A 20877-nucleotide genomic window follows, 5' to 3' on the forward strand; every position below is an offset into this window, starting at 1 on the left:
AGCTTAAAATAAAATGTAGCTTGCACGAGTCACATCAGAGCATAAAACTTCATATGTCCTCAGTGTACAAATAAGCCAGTTATTTTCTTTCTTTGGTTCACCAAATTTTTTTTTAACCATCTTACTGGTTGCTGTTGTCGACTGGTACTCGAGCAGAGAGCAGCTTGCTTGATGAGCAGGTTAATGATCCATAAACAGCTACCGTTCTAAATGTATTTAAAACCTGACCATACTGATCATTCTCTACAAAACAAACAGCTATGTGGACTGCAAACAAAGCCCAGCTGAGATAAGACAGATTTACTCTGTTATCTGAAAGGAAATTAATGTTTAATATCACACGTGGGAAGATTCAGTGGATGAAATAAAGGTAATAAAGCTGAATAAGAACGCTGAGTCCGAGCAAACCCTTGAATCTTTCCTCTGAGAAAGGTTGCCACAGCTATGATTGAGGCAATCATCTTTTCAGCCGCAGTTTCACACAATTGCATTCGCCAGGATGTGTGGACCAATTACAGCTCAAAGCTGAGCTGGAGATGTAATTGGTCGTCCTTCCCCCAATCCCCTTCTTGTCCACAACCTCTGTCAGCTCTGCAGCAGGGATACCGACCATTAGCAGGGGGCCATATGGTCCTTTTCTTTCCAGGAGGGAAGAGAGACGCTGTCTGAGCATTTTCAGGATGTACGGGATATAAACGGCTGTATAACAACTGAATTTGAACATTATTTAAAGGGATTTCAGTTTGGAAAAAAAAAAAAAGACTAGGAAAGATCTGTTAAATGAAATAAGGAAGAGGATTACAGTTCCTCCGGGTCAGATGTCATTCATACATTTGTTGGCATATAATGGGTTCTTCGAACATCTGTATTTAGCTGCATCACATCCCTTCCACCCCAAATTGCAAAACAGTTATTGAAATTATGAGACAAAGAGTAGGCTATTAAAATAAATGGAGGTTTGAGGCTTAAGCCCGCTTTAAAGGATTGGCATGTTAATTAGATTTTGAATTTGACAGATGGGGACCCTAACTGAATTGATATGCTGATTCTTGATGCACAACACAGTCTAACTGGCAGGCTCTTTTTACCACCAGTGGGTTTACTGGTTCTGCTCACAACTGAGCTTCACAAGCCTCCTATATGTCAATGCAAAGAACACCACCAGAGAAGCTATTTATAGTATAATGACCTTTACTGTTATAAAAAAGGAATGTCTATATGATGATCATGAAGGTTGTATTTCAGAGGCTCTGTAGTTTTAGATAAATGACTTGCTTTTCAATAACCTTTTCTTGAATAATAAACATGCATGGTTCTATATGTTAGATGTCTTGATCCGTTCCTGTTTTAATGTTATGTGTAATGATGAATCCAACCATAACCAGTGTTCTAAGTTATTAACATATGTCTCCATAGATACTGTATATGAACGGAAAATATTTTATTTTCTACTTCTTTGCATGCAAAGGCAGAAACTTGTATTTGACTTGCCTGCGCAGATGCACGGACTTAAAACACAGTGACATTTTTACTTATGGTGGTAAAACACATTAAAACAGACTAAATAAAGCTACTTGAAAGGAGGGCATGAGGTTCTTAATGGTGAAGATTGCAGGGGTGCTCCATAATAATACAATAAGCGCACAATGGCAGATGAGAACAGCGTCGCATACAAATAAAATAGCAGTTTAAACAACAATTTGCTAAGAACACTTCACTCACAAACTAAAGTGGAACTATCACAATAAACACAAAAGGAAAGGTGCACCACAGGTCTATGCCCCCCACCTATGTGTTCTGATGTTTTCATTCCCAAACCGCCCAAACTAGTGGATATTTGTAATTTTCCACTCTTAACTCTGAAAGCTTTTTTTTTTTCAGGCCAGTCTCCAGGTCTGGGTCTCAACATTTGGCTTATTAATCCACGGAGCTGCCAGACGAAAGTGTAAACACATTATTTCACCATGAGGAAGTAACTCGCAAGAAGGGCCACTGGAAGACAACAGCACGGCCGAGAACAAAATTATTCAAAGAAAGGGGAAACACGGAGGGTGAGGGACTTCCAAGTGAAGTGTATGTGTGTGTAATTTTAGTGTCCATATGTATGATTGCTATTTTCCACTGCCCAGACGTTAGTCATAGGACGAGCGAGGTCCTGCAGCTTGTGGGGGAGACTTTGTTAAGGTCTGGCCAATAAAAATAAAATAAAAACACACAGCTACAAACATTTCACATCAGAGTGATTATTTTTAGTATGGCTCTGAATACATTTGCATGTAGTTCAGTAGTTTAAAAGAATGACTATCACACATGACATCATCATAACAATACTGAACTGATATGTATATCCCAACTTTAAACAGATGTGTTCCTTCATTTCAGGCATGTACACAGTCATAAACTGTGCACAAATGAGCACACACACACACACAGACACAGATATGATGTACTGGCTCAGCTGGATAAGTTGTAGCTGCAACATTTAGATTACTCTGAAAATATTCATGGCAAGAATATTTAGGAATACAAAAACTCAAAGAAAACAACAACTGACTGACGTGTAGGTTAGTCATATTGTGAAGCAGGCCTGGGGACAGTGAACTGCAACAAGTCAGCCTACATTCCCTAGTCATTCTCAGCATGCATACAATGCTAGTATGTCACTAAGAAAACAGCAGGAAAGAAAAAAAAAAACCTTTTGTCGACTGTTATCGTTACAGTGAGACAGGACGGCTATGAAAGTGTGCTGGTTAGTTAGCCAGCTTTATCTCATTGTAACATGGGGCGTTGAAAGCTGCTCAGCAGAACAAGTAAAGAGGGTTTGAGTTACCATCCCGTCACTTCACAATAACTTCCTATAACAGTTCTTGTCAACGATGATGTGCCTGGTAGACATTACGTTAAAAACTGTATCGTACACACAATAAAACCAAGATATTTTTCGACAGATTTGACCGACTTGACGATAAAACAAGACTTCTCCTGAAAGAAGACTAATTCAATGCCGACAGTATTTCACCTACCTTTCCCGGCTGTTTTTCTCATTGTCTTGGTGTAATCCTTAACTGCATCTTCCACGATTCAACCCACTGGTGAAATAATGATGAACAAATCGCAGGGATACGGATTGGTGAGGGGGGGAGGTTTGTCTTTGAATAAACCCAAGACTGTTTTGAAACCGACCAGGCTAACAACGGAGGCGCCCCAGACAGGCAGACAAAGCTCACAGTTGGGTCTGAAACCGCGGCAGAGAGAAAATAAAACGTATCGACAAATAACCCGCAGTCTGCTCACACGCTGTTATTAAACCAAGGAAAAAACAGCCGCCCGGATAAAAAAAAAATGTTCCTTTCAAGTTCACTCTTTCCGGACAGACTGTGTGTGGATTCAGACCGGCTAACCAGCTAGCCTGTCGCTACTTCCTTTCTCGTTGCCTTAATAACAGAAGCGGTGAGAAAAAAAAAAAAAAAGTTGAGGAAAAGGAAGAAGCCAGATTCAATGTAGTGAATGCACCCTGTTGCTTAGGGACATTTTTGAAAGAACAGCGCCCTCTGCAGGAGTAAGGAGGTGGTGCCACACGCCGGAACAGAGAATTACTCTTCTACAAGCTCAGGTGGTAATGTACACATGTAGTTTGTAATTTAAGAAAAACAACTACTATAACAAACTATTATAGTTGAAAAAATAACATTGAGTGAAAATGTCCTTTGTGAGGAAAAGGTTGAACTTCCTGTTGATAAAAGCAACCACACCAATTTTTTTCTAATATTTGTTTGCTGCTTGATGATTAATACATGTTCATTTATTTAATCCATGTGAACAGTTTCTGGCTAACTAATGCTAATGTATTGTGAATAAGCCGTTCTAACAATTAGCGTTAATTCACTCTTTTTGATAACTGCCAGGCTTATTTAGAGCTCTTGAATACAAGATTCTGAGAAATGGTTTTTAAAACTATCTGATGTTATCTCTAATGGGGGTTAATTTTACTTTCTTATTTAGTTTGGATGTGTTCCTTTGCTTTGTTTATGGTTATGTCTGTGTGGAGACCTGTAAATGTGTAAATGTTGTGTTGGTATTCCTGAAAAAAAGCACAATGTACATAATCCAAATACAAAATGTGAGGCCTATGTATATGCTTTACTCTTACTCTATGGAGAGAAAGATAATTTAAACTAGATGAATTAGTGTTAATTGTGATGCAATGTAACTTGTTAACAACTAACTTTTGTTTATTTTCATAGATCATTTATATGTTTGATATGAACAATTGAGTCAATAAGAGACTATAGGCTAATGCATGACAGTATTAGCCTATAGTTTATATTCAGGTCTAATTACAGATTTTTTCCTCAACTGTTTAAATTATATATACATATATTTTTATCCCTGCACGGGTTATGTACATTTCTTGTATAAGTCTATTTTCAATTGCACAGTTTAAGTTTGTTTCATCTAGGGGTATTCTTTAATTCTTTTTTTTTCAGGTTAATATATATGAATAGCAGCTCCTTTGGGTCATCTTTCTGGACCCTTTAAGTTAGGAGTAATGCCAAACAGAGGGTACAACACTGTGCAGTCAAAACATGTTTCACACAACAAATAAAGTAAATCTCAAATGTTGTGGGATTTCAGCACTTCATTTGGCAAACCATCTTTACCAAAAGTTTTTTAATTTGTTGCTGCTTGGATTGCTTTTTGTACTAAAAACAATGTTTCATGTCATGTACGTCTTTGTAATCTGCTACTGGATGCTTTGAATTTCCTTTGGGATCAATAAAGTATCTATCTATCTATCTATTAAAATACAAGATGCGCTTTTGCTGTTACACCTGAGTAACCATTACAAAACATGAATCATTGCAAGCAACATTTTTCCATTACCAATATGAAATTCATATATAATACATAAGAAGAAAACCATAGAAGAAAATGGTGTATAGGCCTATTGTGAAATGTGAGATGTTAAAAGTGATCTCAGTTCCGGTTTGCCTTTAGCCATTGTTTACAAAAGGTTTTAAAGTGCACTACCTCATTGCACGTATTTGGCCTTTCCAATATTTACTTAAATTGACAACAAAAATACTCTGAAGTGTGGCACCTCAGTTTCAAAAATGCAAAACAACAGTAAAAACTACACAGAGAAGAAAAAAAAATACTTACATTACGTTAACAGAGAGTTGTAAACATTGCTTTATGCAATCTTACCATGCATCACGTCTGCCATCTAATGAAACTAAAATGCTCAATGAAGAAAATATTCTTGTGCCATTTTATGATCTCTGTGATCTTTTTAGCATCTTCAACTTGTTTCATGTTGACAGAACACTGACTGTAATATGTATTACTGTAATACTGCCATTTGGCCACCAGATGTTGACTGCTCAACACCATAGTGCAAGGCACAACTTCAACTCTACTGTATCGATTCCAGCAACCAACTTTGACTGACATAAGCTTTTTCCCAAATAGCACTAACCAATATTTAATATCCAATAACTTCTCATCATCAATCATGAGATTGGAATTTCAGGTCATTCAGGCTCTTTTAATTGTGCTCCATCTACAAGCCGTTAAAATATTTATGGTAAAACTACATGAGACAAAAAAAAGAGTCTGGAGTGCTCAGAAGTTCAAACAAAGAATGGTAAAGGTGTTCCTTGGTGGGAAACAGAAAATTAAAGAGATTTAAAAAAAAACAAGTCACTCTTCTGATAAAAAGTTCAAAGCCTTTACTAAATTAGCTATTTCTTCATAGAAATGTTAAAAACAAGGCAAGTCAAAAATGCTGTTTATTCCACTATGCGTTTGTTGATGACTAGCTTTTCGATTACTTGCTTTTAAAATTTCCATGATGAAATAGTTCATTTAATAAAGGCCTTCTTCTTTCAGAAGACTGCCTTTGTTTTCTCATCTTTTTGAAAACTAAATGAGAACCATGGAGTCTGTAGGTATAAATTCCATCAGGTACCCTCAGAGTTAAATCTTGGCCTCACCTTAAAGGAGTGGTGATGATTTTATGAAAACTTTGGTTGCATTAAAATATCCTGTTATCTGTTGGCTCCCTGTGCGATGTATTTGTCAACTTCCAGACTCGCATGTTTGGAGCTGTGTGTGTTGTCAAGTTCCTCTGCCCCTAGTGGTTAAAAAAGGAACCTTGACTTGCACAGAGCAAAGATTGCTGCGTAGACTGAAACTAGTAATTGTATTAAGAGATGTCAGATTGGGCCTGCCACAGCACATGGGGCAAATAAGCACTCAGGAAGTGACCTGGCATCTCTTCAGCAACCAGACCCAGAGGCAATGCTTGTCAACAGGCAAGGCAGGCAACTGCTTGGGGCCTTATAACAGTAGGGGGCCCCCAAGGGCTGACGAACGTTAAACCTCAGCAGTGGCTCAAAGTGTGCAAATTTTGCAGTGACAGTTGGAAACCTCCCTGGAGGGGCCTCATCTGACGGCACTCCCTCTCCATGCCCTGCTAAAGAATTATCTGTGTTAGAGTGAAAAAAGAAAGAGGAAAAAGAGGAGGACGAGTAAGCATCTGGATACTGGCAGACATAATGGTGATGAACACTGGTTTGAGGGGCCCCTAGTTAATTTTTGCTTAGGGCCCTGACAGACTGTAGAATCGTCACTAACCAGACCAACTTTGGTCCATACTTAAGTTGTGCAACCCTCCGGTTCCCAACCAAAGACCTAACAGACTGAGATACTCCCACCCCATGAGAAATAGAGTCAGAGAAATATATCAGATATTCAGACATAGCAAAAAACATTAATAAAGACAGCAAATAATGTAACCCCAGAGGGGGTGGGAAACTATTCTGTAATGTAATTAGTTCTCTTTTACACAGGCAGTGGGTGCTCCATATAAAGAAACAACAGCTTGTTCAAATTTTCCATTAACCCCAAAAAAAAGCTTAAGTCTAAAGAGTTCACGATCACTGAAATGGAAAGCTTTTGGGAGAAATAAAACAAGAGAATGTGGAGTGATTATATTTCAATCTGTGTCTTAATGTAGATAATGTATAGATATGATGCATACAGGCTCGATCCTTCCTCTTCAAACAAACTGCTCTGAAAACTATAAGGGACGATTACAATTTAGATGACAGTGCTCAATAAACAAAGGCTCCAATCATTTAGCAGCTCCTTTGGGTCATCTTTCTGGACCCTTTAAGTTAAGAGTAATGCCAAACAGAGGGTACAACACTGTGCAGTCAAAACATGTTTCACACAACAAATAAAGTAAATCTCAAATGTTGTGGGATTTCAGCACTTCATTTGGCAAACCATCTTTACCAAAAGTTTTTTAATTTGTTGCTGCTTGGATTGCTTTTTGTACTAATTGTCTGTTTAAATATCTATTTAAGAGTTCATCACTGTAGATGCATTTCACTTGTTCGTTCCCTGAGCAAATTATGTTGGCTATTCTTAAACTGATCATGAGTTCAGCAGTGACAGGCGTACACCGCTGCAGCAGTAATATCTGAATTATTTATTTTATAATGTTAGAGAGTTCTCATTTGAGTTCTTTCATTAATAAAGCCCATTTAATTGTAGCCCAGTTTGAGGCTGTGTCCTTTGTGTGATAAAAAAGCAGAAATTGCCCTGTGCATTAAGATTAAATCTAATAAGGCTTCATATCATAGATATCATAAGGCTCTTTTCAACCTCTTAAATCATTTGACTTTTTTTTATTAATTCACACAGGTGGTAGGTTCAATTCCCACGCGGCCAGCATGTGCAGAGTTTGCATGTGTGGTAAAGGTTTCCTCCCAAAGTCTAAAGACGTGTAGGTGACTGAGAAGCTCCTGATTGTCTACTGATGAATCTGCTTGTCTTGTTGTTCAGAGCCTCTGCAGTAAGATTCTGCACGTATGGCACTATTTTTGAGATAACACACACACACACACACACACACACACATTTGTGGTTTAGACACACTTAAAGGATGAATTGTTTTTCAGGGTAAGGGCGTTTTCAACAGTTTTACGTGTTGTTAACACCTCAGGGTTTCTGCTTGTTGTGTGTTTTTTTTTTCAAATTCCTCATTTCATTTTCAATTACAACCTCTTAGATGCAGACAGGGAATTTCTATCCAAATATAACATTTTGACTCTATAGTTTGCTGATGCATGTCTGTCTTATTTTTGTCTTTATTTCTTTTTACATGGGTGGGGACTGAAAAGAAGAAGTTGTAAAGCTTTTTTGATGTCATGAACCTCATTACGGTCACACTTGATAGACAATGTAGGTCAAGTCTCTAACAGCTATATTATCCTTGTTTTAGTCTTTAGATGGGCTATCCTTTTGAAATGGAGACACTATGCAAACTCTTGAGTTAAACCACTGAAACATTTAGAAAATGTAAAAACTAGACCATGCAATTGAAACATATTACCAAAATATTAGGAAACTAGAGTGATCATAGTTATATGATCTCAATGATTTTTGGCCTTTATTTGCATTCTTTTGAAGCATTTGATAGATGATAATTATAGTGCATGGATAGAATTAGAGCCTATTTGCAGAAAACTCGAAATATATAATCATAAGTCTTTGAAAACTCCACTCTGAAGGGAAAATATGTTCAGCAGCAAGTTCTGGTTTTCGCTTACTTGAACAGTGGTTTCATGATTTTGGGGTCTGGCGTCACTTTCTGTTGCTTGCTGGATGCTTTTCTAAGCTTCTTGTCTGCATCTTGTGTGTTTATGGTTGACTTGAAAGTGGTCATGGTCGCAATGCCACTGCCTGTCTTATGGCATGTGGTTTCAGTCTGCTGGTGCTTGGTTCGAGGTTTGCTGTAGACAAGTGTGCCATGCGTTGTGACAACAACATGAAGGGAATTGGGTATTGGTGCCCCAACAACCACAGCTGTGAGATGAGACAAATGAAACCGACAATCTGCAGGGAGGGGCCCATTTCCATCTGATTGGGAGTTCCTGTTTTTCTCTACCTTCTGAGAAGTATTGCGAAAAACACCTAATTTAAGGCTTTTGTAATATCTCTCTTGGTTAGGTGCCATTGTCTTGTAAGTGCAAGTGAGATTCTTACCCCATATCCTAAAAACCATATTGAGTCATGTTACTTTAGAAAACATTTAAACTTGCTTAGCTTTCATTTTGTAAGAGCTTTTCCCGTATGAGGTTGTTATAGGGCAGCTTGAGCAATAGGAAGTGATGTGCAGTTGTAGTAAAATTTATATGATGCCCTAAGAAAATGTGATGAACTTGGTGCAACAGAAAATCGATGGAAAAATTGTTCAATATTATAAGTATAAAACGCATATAATAAAATAAAAGTAATGCAGTTGTTGACCAATATTGACAAGCAACCGTGAAATTCTCAAAGTTACTTTGTGACTTTACCAAGTGATGGAATAAAAGTCAGTGCAATCTCTTTGTTGCACATATGTGTGTGTGTGTGTGTGTGTGTGTGTGTGTGTGTGTGTGTGTGTGTGTGTGCGTGTCTTGGGTGTGGTGTGTTACAACCCAGTCTGCTTTGGCATACTTCCCCATCAACTACGTTACCTTCTCACATGCGGAGAATCATCACCAGCAACCAGAGTAAGTACTGCACAGCATCCACTAAATTCTGCACATACAATAATTACATGTAAGGATACATTCTATCAACATATTATACAGTTCAATTGCAATGCAGTGTTACTGTTGCTGTTATTTAAGAATAACGAATTCACTCTTAATGCACAGAATTATGTAAATGATGTAAATGAATGTATTTTTTAAGTTATTGCTCAGATTTGAACTAAAATTGAACATTGCAAAAAAACATTGTCTCATTTGTTTTGATCAATTAATGTTGATGGATATTTACTGCACACGTTTTTTTTTTAAGGAGAAAACAGATAAAATGTACTATTGCTTTTTTGTGCAAAAATGTTAATGTGTTTTTACTATAGTGCAGGTATTCTTTTTGCATTGATTATAGTAATAACAACATATCCAGTACTATTGTAAAAAACACTGCGTATTTCCTCGATGTGGTGATTTAAATACCCCGCAGCATGCTCAGTTAATGCTGTGTTAACCGCAGGGAGGGGGAGTAATGTGGCACATGCAGCAGGCATTTAAATTATGTCTTTTTAAATTGATGAAGCACCACAATGAGGAAAAGGGACGTTTTTCTCAATTTTCTCCTGTTTTCACTGAGATGCTTTATTGAAATGATTCCCATTTCTTCTTCTTTTGTCTTGTCAGGTGTGTATTGAGCTCTTGCAGGTAGAGTGTGACGATAGCCTGTTTGATCACAGGAGTTTCACACTAATTCCTCTGCAGCTCGTACCAGCTGAGTTCAGCCTATCCCTAACTATCCTTGACATTCACCAGGACAGCTGCCACTATGGATGCATTCTCCTCCCTTGTGTCCCCCTCCTCCTGCCCCCACACTTACCACTTACCCAGGGACCCCAGCAACTCTACTACCACCGCAGCCTCAAATATCAGCCATGTGATTCTGCTGCATTACAACCACACCGGCCGCCTGCAGAACCGGACCATCTCAAATGTCCAGAACCATGTAAGCGTCACCACAGTTATCTTTCTCTGCATCAGTATCTTCATCATCTTGGAGAACCTCCTGGTGCTGGTAGCCGTCATTTCCCGCATCCGTCACAGCAGCCGCTGGGTTTACGTCTGCATCGCCAACATCACACTTAGCGATCTCCTCACTGGGGCTGCTTATGTGATCAACATCTTTATGTCCGGCAGCCAGACTTTTCGCCTCACCCCCGCTCTGTGGCTCTTCAGAGAGGGGATTGTGTTTGTGGCCCTGGCGGCATCCATATTCAGTCTGCTGCTGATTGCTGTGGAGCGCTACACCACCATGATGAAGCCACTGCCTCAGAAGTCCACTAGGAGATCTTATTACAGGATCTATGGCCTTGTGGTGCTTTGCTGGGGTTTGGCACTGGTGATCGGCTTCCTCCCTTTGCTGGGCTGGAACTGTGTGTGCAACCTCGATGGATGCTCTACCCTCCTCCCCCTTTACTCCAAGAGCTACATCCTCTTCTCACTCATCATCTTCTTCCTCATCCTCCTGGCTATCGCCGTGCTGTATGGACTCATCTACTGCCACGTACATAGTAATTCAAAGCTTGGCCCCCAGCGCAGCCGCAAGCGCTCCCTTGCTCTGCTTAAAACTGTGATTACCATTGTGGGGGTCTTTGTAGTCTGCTGGGGGCCGCTGTTCCTGCTCTTACTGGTCGATTTCTTCTGTGTCTCACGCCACTGCGCACTTCTGTTCAGTGCTGACTTTTGCATCTCACTGGCTGTCCTAAACTCCGGCCTGAACCCGGTCATCTACGCCCTGGGCAGCAGTGAGATGAGGAAGGCCATTGCTGACCTGCTGTGCTGCTGCATGCGGTCTGGCCTCTGTCACCCAGACAGCTTCAGATCCAAGGACACCAGCAGCACCTCAGAGAGCAGGAGGGACAGTCTGAGGAACAGTTTTAACAAAGTCAGAAATCTGAGCGTGGCCTCCCCACCCTCCACTCCTCGGAAGCAGCGCAGGGCACCTAAAAAATACAGATTGAGTTCCACCACCAGCTGCCTGTCAGTTTCAAGTGGTTAAACCACAATGTGGTCCCCTCCCAAGCAAACAAGACCTGTGTGCACTGATAAACATCCAACCGTTTCCTCTCAGTTGTGGTTTGACTGTTCACTGCTCTGCCTGCAGGTATTAGCACTGATGATTACATGTTGGAAAACCTATAAAAAGTATGAAGTTATCCCCAAATGTGTTTTTTTTTACACCTTTACCTTAATGTGTGCTTGTAGCATGTAAAATATTTTGTATTTGTAAAGAGATAGATTATTTGCAATGTGTATTATATACATAACAGTTGGCATGGAAATATAATATTTGAATAATGGAAAAATATATATTTTTGTATCTCATTGTATTGTAGCATTCTATGTAAACGTGAAACATTTCACCTTGTGTAAACATATAAATGAAAATATAAATAAAGTTTATTATTGGTTTAGCCATGTGTGCATGCTTGTTTCATTAAGTACACTATCCCTACTCTCCTCTAGAGGGAGACACATCAGAGCCTTCACTGACTATGAAGCGTTCATATAGCTTTTTTTCAGCCTGAAATCATGCTGCATACAAATATTACTTTAACTACATCACAAATGCTGCATACATTTCTGAATTTCTCACCTTCAAATTGAACATTTTCCCATTCCATTATAAGATCTGTGTGTGTTTGTCAATCAAATGCAAGCTTGCAAAACACTTATGCAATAGTACATGATGAAAGAATACTCACAACTTTTAAAAAGCAAGTCTTCTTTATATAAGACCTAACTGCCCCCTTTTCCACGCTACTCTGCTGATCTGACAGGATGACTGATTAAAGTTCAGTGCAGAGAAGGTGAGGGCCGGCTGCAGCCTGAAGGGCACACGCAGCCAGACCTAATTGATAAATTCATTATGACTGTCTGGAGTGGTGGATAAGAAATGTTTAGCAAATAGTTTGCACCTGTAAGTTATCCAAGCTGCTGTATTTAATACCTGCAAAAATACTGAAGAAACTTGTTCTGATATAACAGCATGCAAAAGTATTCTAACGAAAGAAAACCAGAGTTTGCAAATTATGCTTTCTTGCAGTTTCACTTTCATTCCATGACTGAGTCATTGTCACAGCTTTGTAGAAAGTGCAGTTTAACTACCTGTAGAACTCAATCAGTACTAGAGACGAGGGTTAAAGGTCATGGTGTAAGCATTGGCATTCGTTTTATGTTCTGAAATTTTCACATTGGGGAAGTAAAGCAGTTCTTTAATCTCATTTTAAGGGACAGCCTAAATTCTCAGTTAATTTGTAGGTAGGGTGGTGTAGGTTTATGAGATTTAACTGATAGTGTCATGTGAGTCTGATCCAAAATGTTGCTAAATGAAATACCGGACATTCCCTTTTTTCAACAAAGCCCTGTTAACTTCAAACAGGTGAGAGGTTAACAGGCCATATATCAAAGCTAATTCTACATTAATGTGTTTTGTTATACAACTTTTCTTCAAGTAACAAGATTTTAAAAAATAGGTTTTTATGCTCAATGTTAAAAAGAGTTATGCCAAGACACCTCCCTTTTCCCTCATCGGTCTATATGTTTTAACTGTATAGGCAATATTATAGTAGTTTTTAAAGCCTCATACAGGAAATGTTAGATTTTCTGTTATGAATGAATGAGCACTTATTTTTTTAACTATTTAAACTATTAAGCAACATTTTTCAACATTGTTGAACAAAATATATTACATTTAATTTGTGTTCAGAATCTACAATGAAAGAAGAGTTTAAAAAGAGTGACTCATTTTTTTTTTTTAAAAGCAATAAAATGATCCCATAAATAAAGGCATAACAAAAAGATGAAATAACAAACAGAAGATGACAAGCCATCTTCATTCAAAATCAACCCACTCCCTCATCAATTATAGCCTAACTGTTCCTGGCAGTCTGTCACTGTACATGCATTCCTCTTCACGGCTTGTGTGAGCTGCACGGGCGAGTCAAGGTGTTTTCTTTAGGGAGGAAATGAGGCCTTGAGGTGAGAGAGAGAGAGAGAGAGAGAGGGAGGAAGGAACTGTCATCCGTTTACCTGAAGCAGCCACCTACCTTTCAGCTGAGGGGATTTTAAAATGGTGTAACAGAGGGAAATGTACAAAGATTGATTTACTATTCATGAGTTTAATATGATGAAGCAACTTGAAATGTTGCACATATTTTGCATTCTGCAGCTATATGTGCACACAGTCGTAGAGAAAAAATGCTTATAAACACACATACTCTGAATCCAGTCATTGTTTATGAGGTAACATAAGCTCTCTGGAGCTCTCTTCTTGAAATCTTTTTTTATTTTCTTTTTTTGCATGGTAAACAAACAAAGTCATTGCTGGTTGTGTGTTTGTGTCCCTTCCAATGAATTCCTGCACCTTTATGGTTTAGAGCTGGGGATAAACCTCTATCATCCAAGGTGCTGGCACTGCGCCAGGTCGAGTGCCTGATGAAAAAAAGCAAAGGCAAATTCCAGCCTTTATTAGCTCTATGCTCGGAGACATTCATTGTATCATATTCGACATGTCAGGGGCTTATCACCGCCCTACGCTGCTCCTTTCTCCCTCCGTGTCTCCTCTTACAACAACACAGCCTGCTCTAAATGAACTAAGATGGGTTAATGATGGTTGCGTGCAGACGTGGCTGTGCCCTCAATAATTACCTTGCTGGCTTTGCCTCCAGGTGTTCAGCAGACAGCTAATGATGTAGTGTGTAAGGAAGGCAGCAGGGTGAGGCACTGGGACGCTGAGAGCGGGATATGTTTCACCATCAGCCCTATGCTGACTTGATAGCACAAAATATTGACTATGACAATACAGCCTTCGATGTAATCGTGAAAAAGTTATTGATTATTAAAAACATATATAATCAAGCAAGTGTTTTATTCATGAAAGGGTAAATCTACCTTTTACAATACTTCTGAAGCCTTCCAGTAAAAAAATGTCAAGTACTTTTTTTCTTCTGTTATTCCTTTAGTTATAATCATTACTTGAATTTGTTATCAGGGGCTTAAAGTTTTGTAGCTTTATTCTCACTCAGGGAAATAATTTCTTGTAGAAAAACACAATTCAAAATGTCAATAAAAGCCTTTACATGTTCTACATGTATTAAATGTGTTGTGTTTGTCCATTATTAAAGATTGTGTAGGATGGATCCCCTGCAGCTAAACAAAAGGTGAGGTTGACTTAAACACGGCAAAGAGAACTATTTGAATAAAAAGAAATACTTTCAGCCTCTCATTTACATTTTCTGTTGGATAAGCATTTGAAGTTAAGTGTCCTTTTTTGGTTGGGATTAACAACAAAAATGAAAGAAATTAAACAAGTTTTAACTGTATGGTGGCTTACAAGGACAAACATGGTCCAAAGGCCCAAATGGTTTTTATTATGAGAACTGGCTGTACATTTAGAAACACATTGCAAATCTGAAAATATAATTATAAAAATAATTTCAAGATTGAGTAAAAGCTTCCTGTGTTTGCTGTTGACACAAATGTTCTGACATTTTCACATTGAAAAAAAAATTGTAGCTGCTGTTTTAATTTGTTTTGGATTATGCCTTTAGTCTATTAAAATACATGACATGTTAGGTTGGCATAAATGTTCCAGTGTTGTGTGATTAGTTGTTAAGACATTGCATCAAGAGTGATCACAAACTATTTGAGTTTATTATGATAAAGAACAACCAAGCAAAGGTGGCTCCAAAGATATGATTAAATCAAAACTCAGAAATTGAATGACACTCTTTGACCTTTCATTCCAGACTTAACCCAAGGAGATCTTAGGAATCAGAGCTTAGACACACAGCGTACTTAACTAAGAAACAAAATGTTTGGCAGAGGTTAAGAAGACAATACTACTAAAATGTAGTATATAGGTAAATCTGAAATCACAGTATTGACTCAGAGGAAAAAGTATATATTTCTTACATGGGAATAGAAAACTGTAAAGGAGAGAGCCTGTGACATTTTGTTTTGATTGCTTCTGTCCTCAGAGCACAGTGAGGAGTGAAAAACATCACATGTGAAGAGAGATAATCCATCTTGAGACAGTCCTAACTGATTGTTTGTTTGATTTTTAAAACATGAAATCGTTTTATTTGTCTGCAACTTCGCAGAGCGGATGGATGTTAAATAGCCAAAATATGAAAACTTGGTTCCTGCATCTGATTGATGGATCCATTCAACAGGACTGCAAGCTAATATTTTTGTTAAAATACTGAACATCTTCTATTTCTGTTTGTCATTCTTGTTAATGCAACTCCTACTATGGACCGGAGGTAACACACGAGCTTTGATTACGTGTTAGAACAAGTGTGTAAGGTGCAATCAAGATCACAACAATTAACACAAATTCAGCCGGTCACTGGGCTTTACCCAGCCTTCCCTTATGTCCATTGACTTTTTTGGAGACTGTACACTCAATACATGATGTATTCTTGCAATAATATATATTCTTTTATGTTGTTGTTGATAGCTGTTAGCCACCAACTCAGCCATACCATGAATGCCTCTGATTGGTCAGTTGACCAGGCATCGTGCAGTGAGATTGTTATACCCATGGTCCCTCATTAATACTTTTGTACATGCAAAGTAGACACAAAATAATGAGTAAAGCGCAGTACATTTTAAAGAACATCATGTACATTTTCTTTTGGGCATTTGGAGCTACAACAACCTTCTGTTAATTATGTCCTAGTTCCCCTTTTTAATCCAAAATTAAAGCATATTTTTTTTAGAACAATTGTTCCTCTTTTGGTAGGTTACTTAGAACACCACTTTCAAAACATATTTTCAAAATAATCTATTCTCCAAGAAATTAATTGAAAAGAAAAGGCTTTAAAAAATGACAACATGCATTGCACTTAAAAAATAAAAAGGTGCCATGCATTCAGGAGTTTTAGAGGGGCGACAGTTACAGGGAATCTCTCAAAATCTTGAAAGGACTGAATGATATGTCGAACCAACCATTTTGAGCTGTATTTGTGACGTGCGCTCATGCATCTGTTGTCATTATGGACTTTAAGTTAATGTGTTTGACTCAGTGATATGAAACAGACAAAAACAGTCAGGTGTCTACTGGGTCAGACTTTTCAGGCGTTATCTGGTCTTTCTCATTCACGCGCAGGATGATTTCATAAACTGGCAGCATCTGGAAACTCTTTTAATTTAACCCAGAGGACTGAAACTCCCAAAGAAAATATTACGTTTATTTGGCTTTCTTACAGCTTCCTGTTCCACATCCAGACGTCAATAATGACTGTGCAAATATTGAATGTTGTGGTTACAATTACACCCAATGAATCAACCTGTTTGCTTTTCTCCAGACACCATGCGTTCATCAACAAGCAGCAACATAAAGAGTAGGACGGGCATTCTTGCTGCATATCCACACAAAAAAAAATCAAACATTCTCATACAAGCCCTTTTTTTTCTCTTCTTCACATGTTTCTGGCAACTGCAGCTGGTTGAGGAATCCTGCTTGAGGATGCCCAAAAAAACATCATGTTCTTCTCTACCGTCTTTTTTTGTCCATAGTTTAAAGCTATTCATGTTCTCCATAATTTCACTTAATACATTAACACATACCATAAAATGATTTCATTTCCTAAACACAGAGATCAAAAGGGAATAAGGGAGAATCTTTAAAAAAACTGTTGAGAGGTTCACAGAAGATTGTTTACTGGTGAGACTTACTCTGCAGCCAATAGGGGTGTATGTGGAGGGGGGGGGTGTCTTTAAATCTATTCCATGGCTGGATGCAGCTGTTTCCTTTTTATCAGATTCTAGATAGAGGCACAGCAGAAACAGAGGCGTGCAGTCAAGAAAGTCTGTCATTAACCTTTAAGAAAAAGGGGGAAAAAAACCCTGCTCCATAAGGATAAAAGTCCCCTTTAAGAAGAGACAGCAAGTTTTCTCTTGAGGGCTGGATGTCGGCCATCCTCAGTGACTTTGCTCACAACCTTGGGAATGTATGTGGGCATGTTTTCTTTCTTTTCTTAATCCCCTCTCTCATGCTTGCTGTGCTTTGGCTGAGCACCGTGACCACTTAACTAATTGTGTTGTGAAAGATGTTCCAAGGATGATGATTCGGCTTTGGTTTTGAAAAGTTTTTTCAGTCCCGATGCAGGTTACCGCAGAGAGTGGCCCTGCAGGGGCCTCATTTAAGAGGCAGGGATGGTACAGCCATGCTCATGGCTCTGAAGGATTGTGGGAACAGTGATTATCTAAAGGCAAGCATTCCTTTGCTAGTATGGTCCCAGTGGCAAACATGTTGATGTTGAGCAGACATAATATTTGTAGAAATCACCATCTTGGTTTAGTGACTTTTAACATTTTCACACTATTATTCAAGATTGAAATAATTGTGTCAAATTTAATGACAATCAATTCATTTGTATAGTTTTCACGCATCATCACACGTATGCAACTACCCACCTGGCACTCAAGTAAGGCTTTCAGCTGCTCCATGCTATGCAGAAGTTGCTGGTCTCTAAATTGCCACCTACTAGATTATTATTATTATTATTATTATTTTAAATGTAAGACAGTTGTTAAAAGCAAAAAAATAACCAATGAGGAGACAAGCCTGGTGTTGAAGTTCAATAGAATCCCAACTGAGAAAGAAATCCTCCTCCCAATCCTGCCATAAAAGATTGTGTTAACTTGACTTAAAGTGACTGCTGACAGTGATCCTTATACTTTCATTAGGTAACGTTAACTAGCTAATTAGCACACCTTGAGCTTTGCTGATGAAGATTTTCTTTCCATTCACTTCCCATATAGCTATATTGCTGTACTGACCTCGCCACTTAAAAAATATGTAAAGCAGTACATACTGAGCTCTCGTCCTGCCGGCGGTATAAGGGAAGGGACCCTCCACTTGATATATGTAAACATCACTGAAGTGAAGTTCTGTCAACGACTTTGCTGTTTTTAGTGATTCATGGTGTACCGGGTGCTGTATAAGGGTTTCAAGTACACAAAACCTGCAGTTGATCTTAGTATCTGTTCTTTTGAGGTTGTCAGGTGAAGTAAATATGCACCATTTTGAAAGGATGGAAAATGAACAAGCCTGCTCTGCAGCTCCACGGAGTGTTTAATAGTAGCAGCCACTTTCCAAAGCTGGTTTTGCCCTCCAGGCCTCTACGACAGCAACTTGAAGTCTTATTTAGACTGAAAGGCTGATTCACTTTGAAAAGCTGAAGAAATATTTAAAAGCGGAGATGTGCAAAGATAATCAAAATTTGTACTACTACTTTGGACGTTAACAGAAACCAAATGTACCACTTTCTGTTTGCCTCCTTGGTCATATTGATAATTTATTTTTCTCTAATAATTAATGTCCATTTAAAAATGTTAACAGAGTTTTTTAAGGAGGTGTTTGCACATCCAGTTATCTCATAAGGTAGGTGCTTAGGATGACAAACTATTACTTGAAAAGATAAATTGATAAATTAGTGATGCTTCGCAAAATGTTAATAGAAAAAAAAATAATGCTGATAATTAATGAGTAACCAGTTGACAAAAGTGTGCCTAGCTCTGTTTCAAAGTCCCAAATATTATGCTGAATAAAACTCAGGCAATCAACATGGTCTAATTGTTTGGCCAGATCTGCACAAGAGACTTTGAGGTGTATGATCATGTCCCATGTAGTTCTAAAGGTAAGATATTTCCATGTGGACCAAAATTGTGGACCTGATCTTTCTCTCACCTTCAAAAATTGAGATGCAACTAAATCTCGAGACATCATACAGTGTCCTCGACATCCTCTGTCTGGTGAGTTTGAGCTTCTGACTTCAGGCAGGAGATACAGATTGCCAAAAGCAAAGTCCAACAGGTTGAAAAATTATTTTATTACTCAGGCCATCAAGCTTCTGAACTCCAATGACGACCCTGATGACTGATAACAGGTTTTTTATTTTGGTTTTAATGATGGTTTTATGGACGTTTTTTTATACATTCTCAGTCTTCTGTTGTTACTTGATGAACTCCTGTATTTCTGTATTTAATGCCTCTCACGGTGTCTGTTGTTTCTATTGTCTGATTCTATGTGCCTGTGTGTTTTTTTGTTTTGTTTTTTGTCTTTTTTCTCATAGTTGTTCTCACCTGACTGCGAAACAAATTTCCCCTCGAGGACAATAAAGTAAAGTTGAAGTTTTAGTTGAAGGAGACAAGATCATCATACCTATAGCCATGCTAGCTACTGAAAGACCAACATCCATATTTTTCTCTACTTCAGTCAAATTTTAAGCGAAGGATTCCCCCAATAAAATGATACATTCTTGCTCACCAACCTTAACAAAAAATGTCAGGGGACAACTACAGACTCAGCTTGTTTCCTGGAGGTATAGCAGTCTAAAAAAGGCTTCAGGTCAAGTCATCACATCCAGAAATAATCCCCCTGAAAATTAACCAGTTGTTTTTACATTTCTGTTTCTTTACGGATTTTGCAAGCAAGGAGTGAAGTATAAGTTTCTGAGTTTCTGTTAAGCAGGTTTTAATGAGGCAAAAGCCCAGCTAGCTATTTCCATTTGTTTCTGGTCTTTGTGCTAAGCTAATACTTCCCACCCAACTCAAGGTTGCTTTTGATTTAACCAATATGAGTCTTTAAAAATGTTAGGGTATCATTCTTTTCATCTTACTTTGGCAAGAGTACAATTAGCATGTTTCTCAAAAAATAAACAAAAATTATGACAAGATCTATACAAAGCACCAGTTGTTGACAATAAATACCATCTTCTGTTGAAATCAGATCCATATAGTAATACATGGGACTGAAAGTTGCGCCTTGCTGGTTTGTTGGCCCTTTGCTGCAGCAGCGGCCTCAACGCTGGCCATGGGTTTTTTCCACGAGGCCTCAGGAATGGAAGAAGCTGAAGCTTTGTAGAACAGATGTTCTTGCTCAGCTCTAAACCATATTACGCAGCCAAGCTCACAGCCATGGGCGAGAACCGCACAGATGCTGACTGAATGGCAGAGAGGGCAAGAAAAGCAGATCAGGCTCAATAAAAGCAGACCCATCATGAAATCTGGTCCGTCTTTGAGGGCTGAAGATAAAAGGGCAACTGACATCCCCATGGAGAGTTGTAGGCCTTGGTCTGGACATCTTTCCTGGCCCTGTGAATGTGTATTTTCATGAGAACTCTAAAATGTGTATTTTCATGCTTTTGATGTCAAAGTTTGCAACCAGGGGTAACAAGGAAAACCCAAATAGAAAGTGCATTTTTAACTTTTACATTTTGCAAGAAACTGTCCACTATAACACTGAGTCTCAGCAAACCATTATCATCAT

The 20877-nt window shown here is 38.5% G+C and overlaps 2 protein-coding genes across 10 annotated transcripts in view; one reads left to right on the forward strand and one right to left on the reverse strand.

Annotated features, from left to right (window-relative positions):
• si:zfos-588f8.1 overlaps positions 1-3433 on the reverse strand; it is a 58530-nt gene extending 55097 nt beyond the window's left edge. For 5 of the 9 annotated variants that reach the window (XM_065955989.1, XM_065955987.1, XM_065955988.1 and 2 more), the window contains exon 1: positions 3024-3430. The gene's annotated coding sequence lies outside the window, so the exon portion shown is untranslated. Of the gene's footprint in view, positions 1-3023 lie in introns of all 9 variants that reach the window. The other 4 variants (XR_010666547.1, XM_065955991.1, XM_065955990.1 and 1 more) reach the window with 1 other exon arrangement.
• A 6039-nt stretch (positions 3434-9472) lies between these two features.
• s1pr4 (sphingosine-1-phosphate receptor 4) lies at positions 9473-12010 on the forward strand. The gene is made up of 2 exons (XM_020654509.2): positions 9473-9569; positions 10224-12010. Exon 2 carries the CDS (start codon positions 10366-10368, stop codon positions 11593-11595), a length of 1230 nt encoding a protein of 409 aa, XP_020510165.2. The 5' UTR covers positions 9473-9569; positions 10224-10365; the 3' UTR covers positions 11596-12010.
• Positions 12011-20877: the final 8867 nt, after the last annotated feature.

This window comes from Labrus bergylta, chromosome 6 (assembly GCF_963930695.1).
Source record: "Labrus bergylta chromosome 6, fLabBer1.1, whole genome shotgun sequence".
Lineage (NCBI taxonomy): Eukaryota > Metazoa > Chordata > Actinopteri > Labriformes > Labridae > Labrus > Labrus bergylta.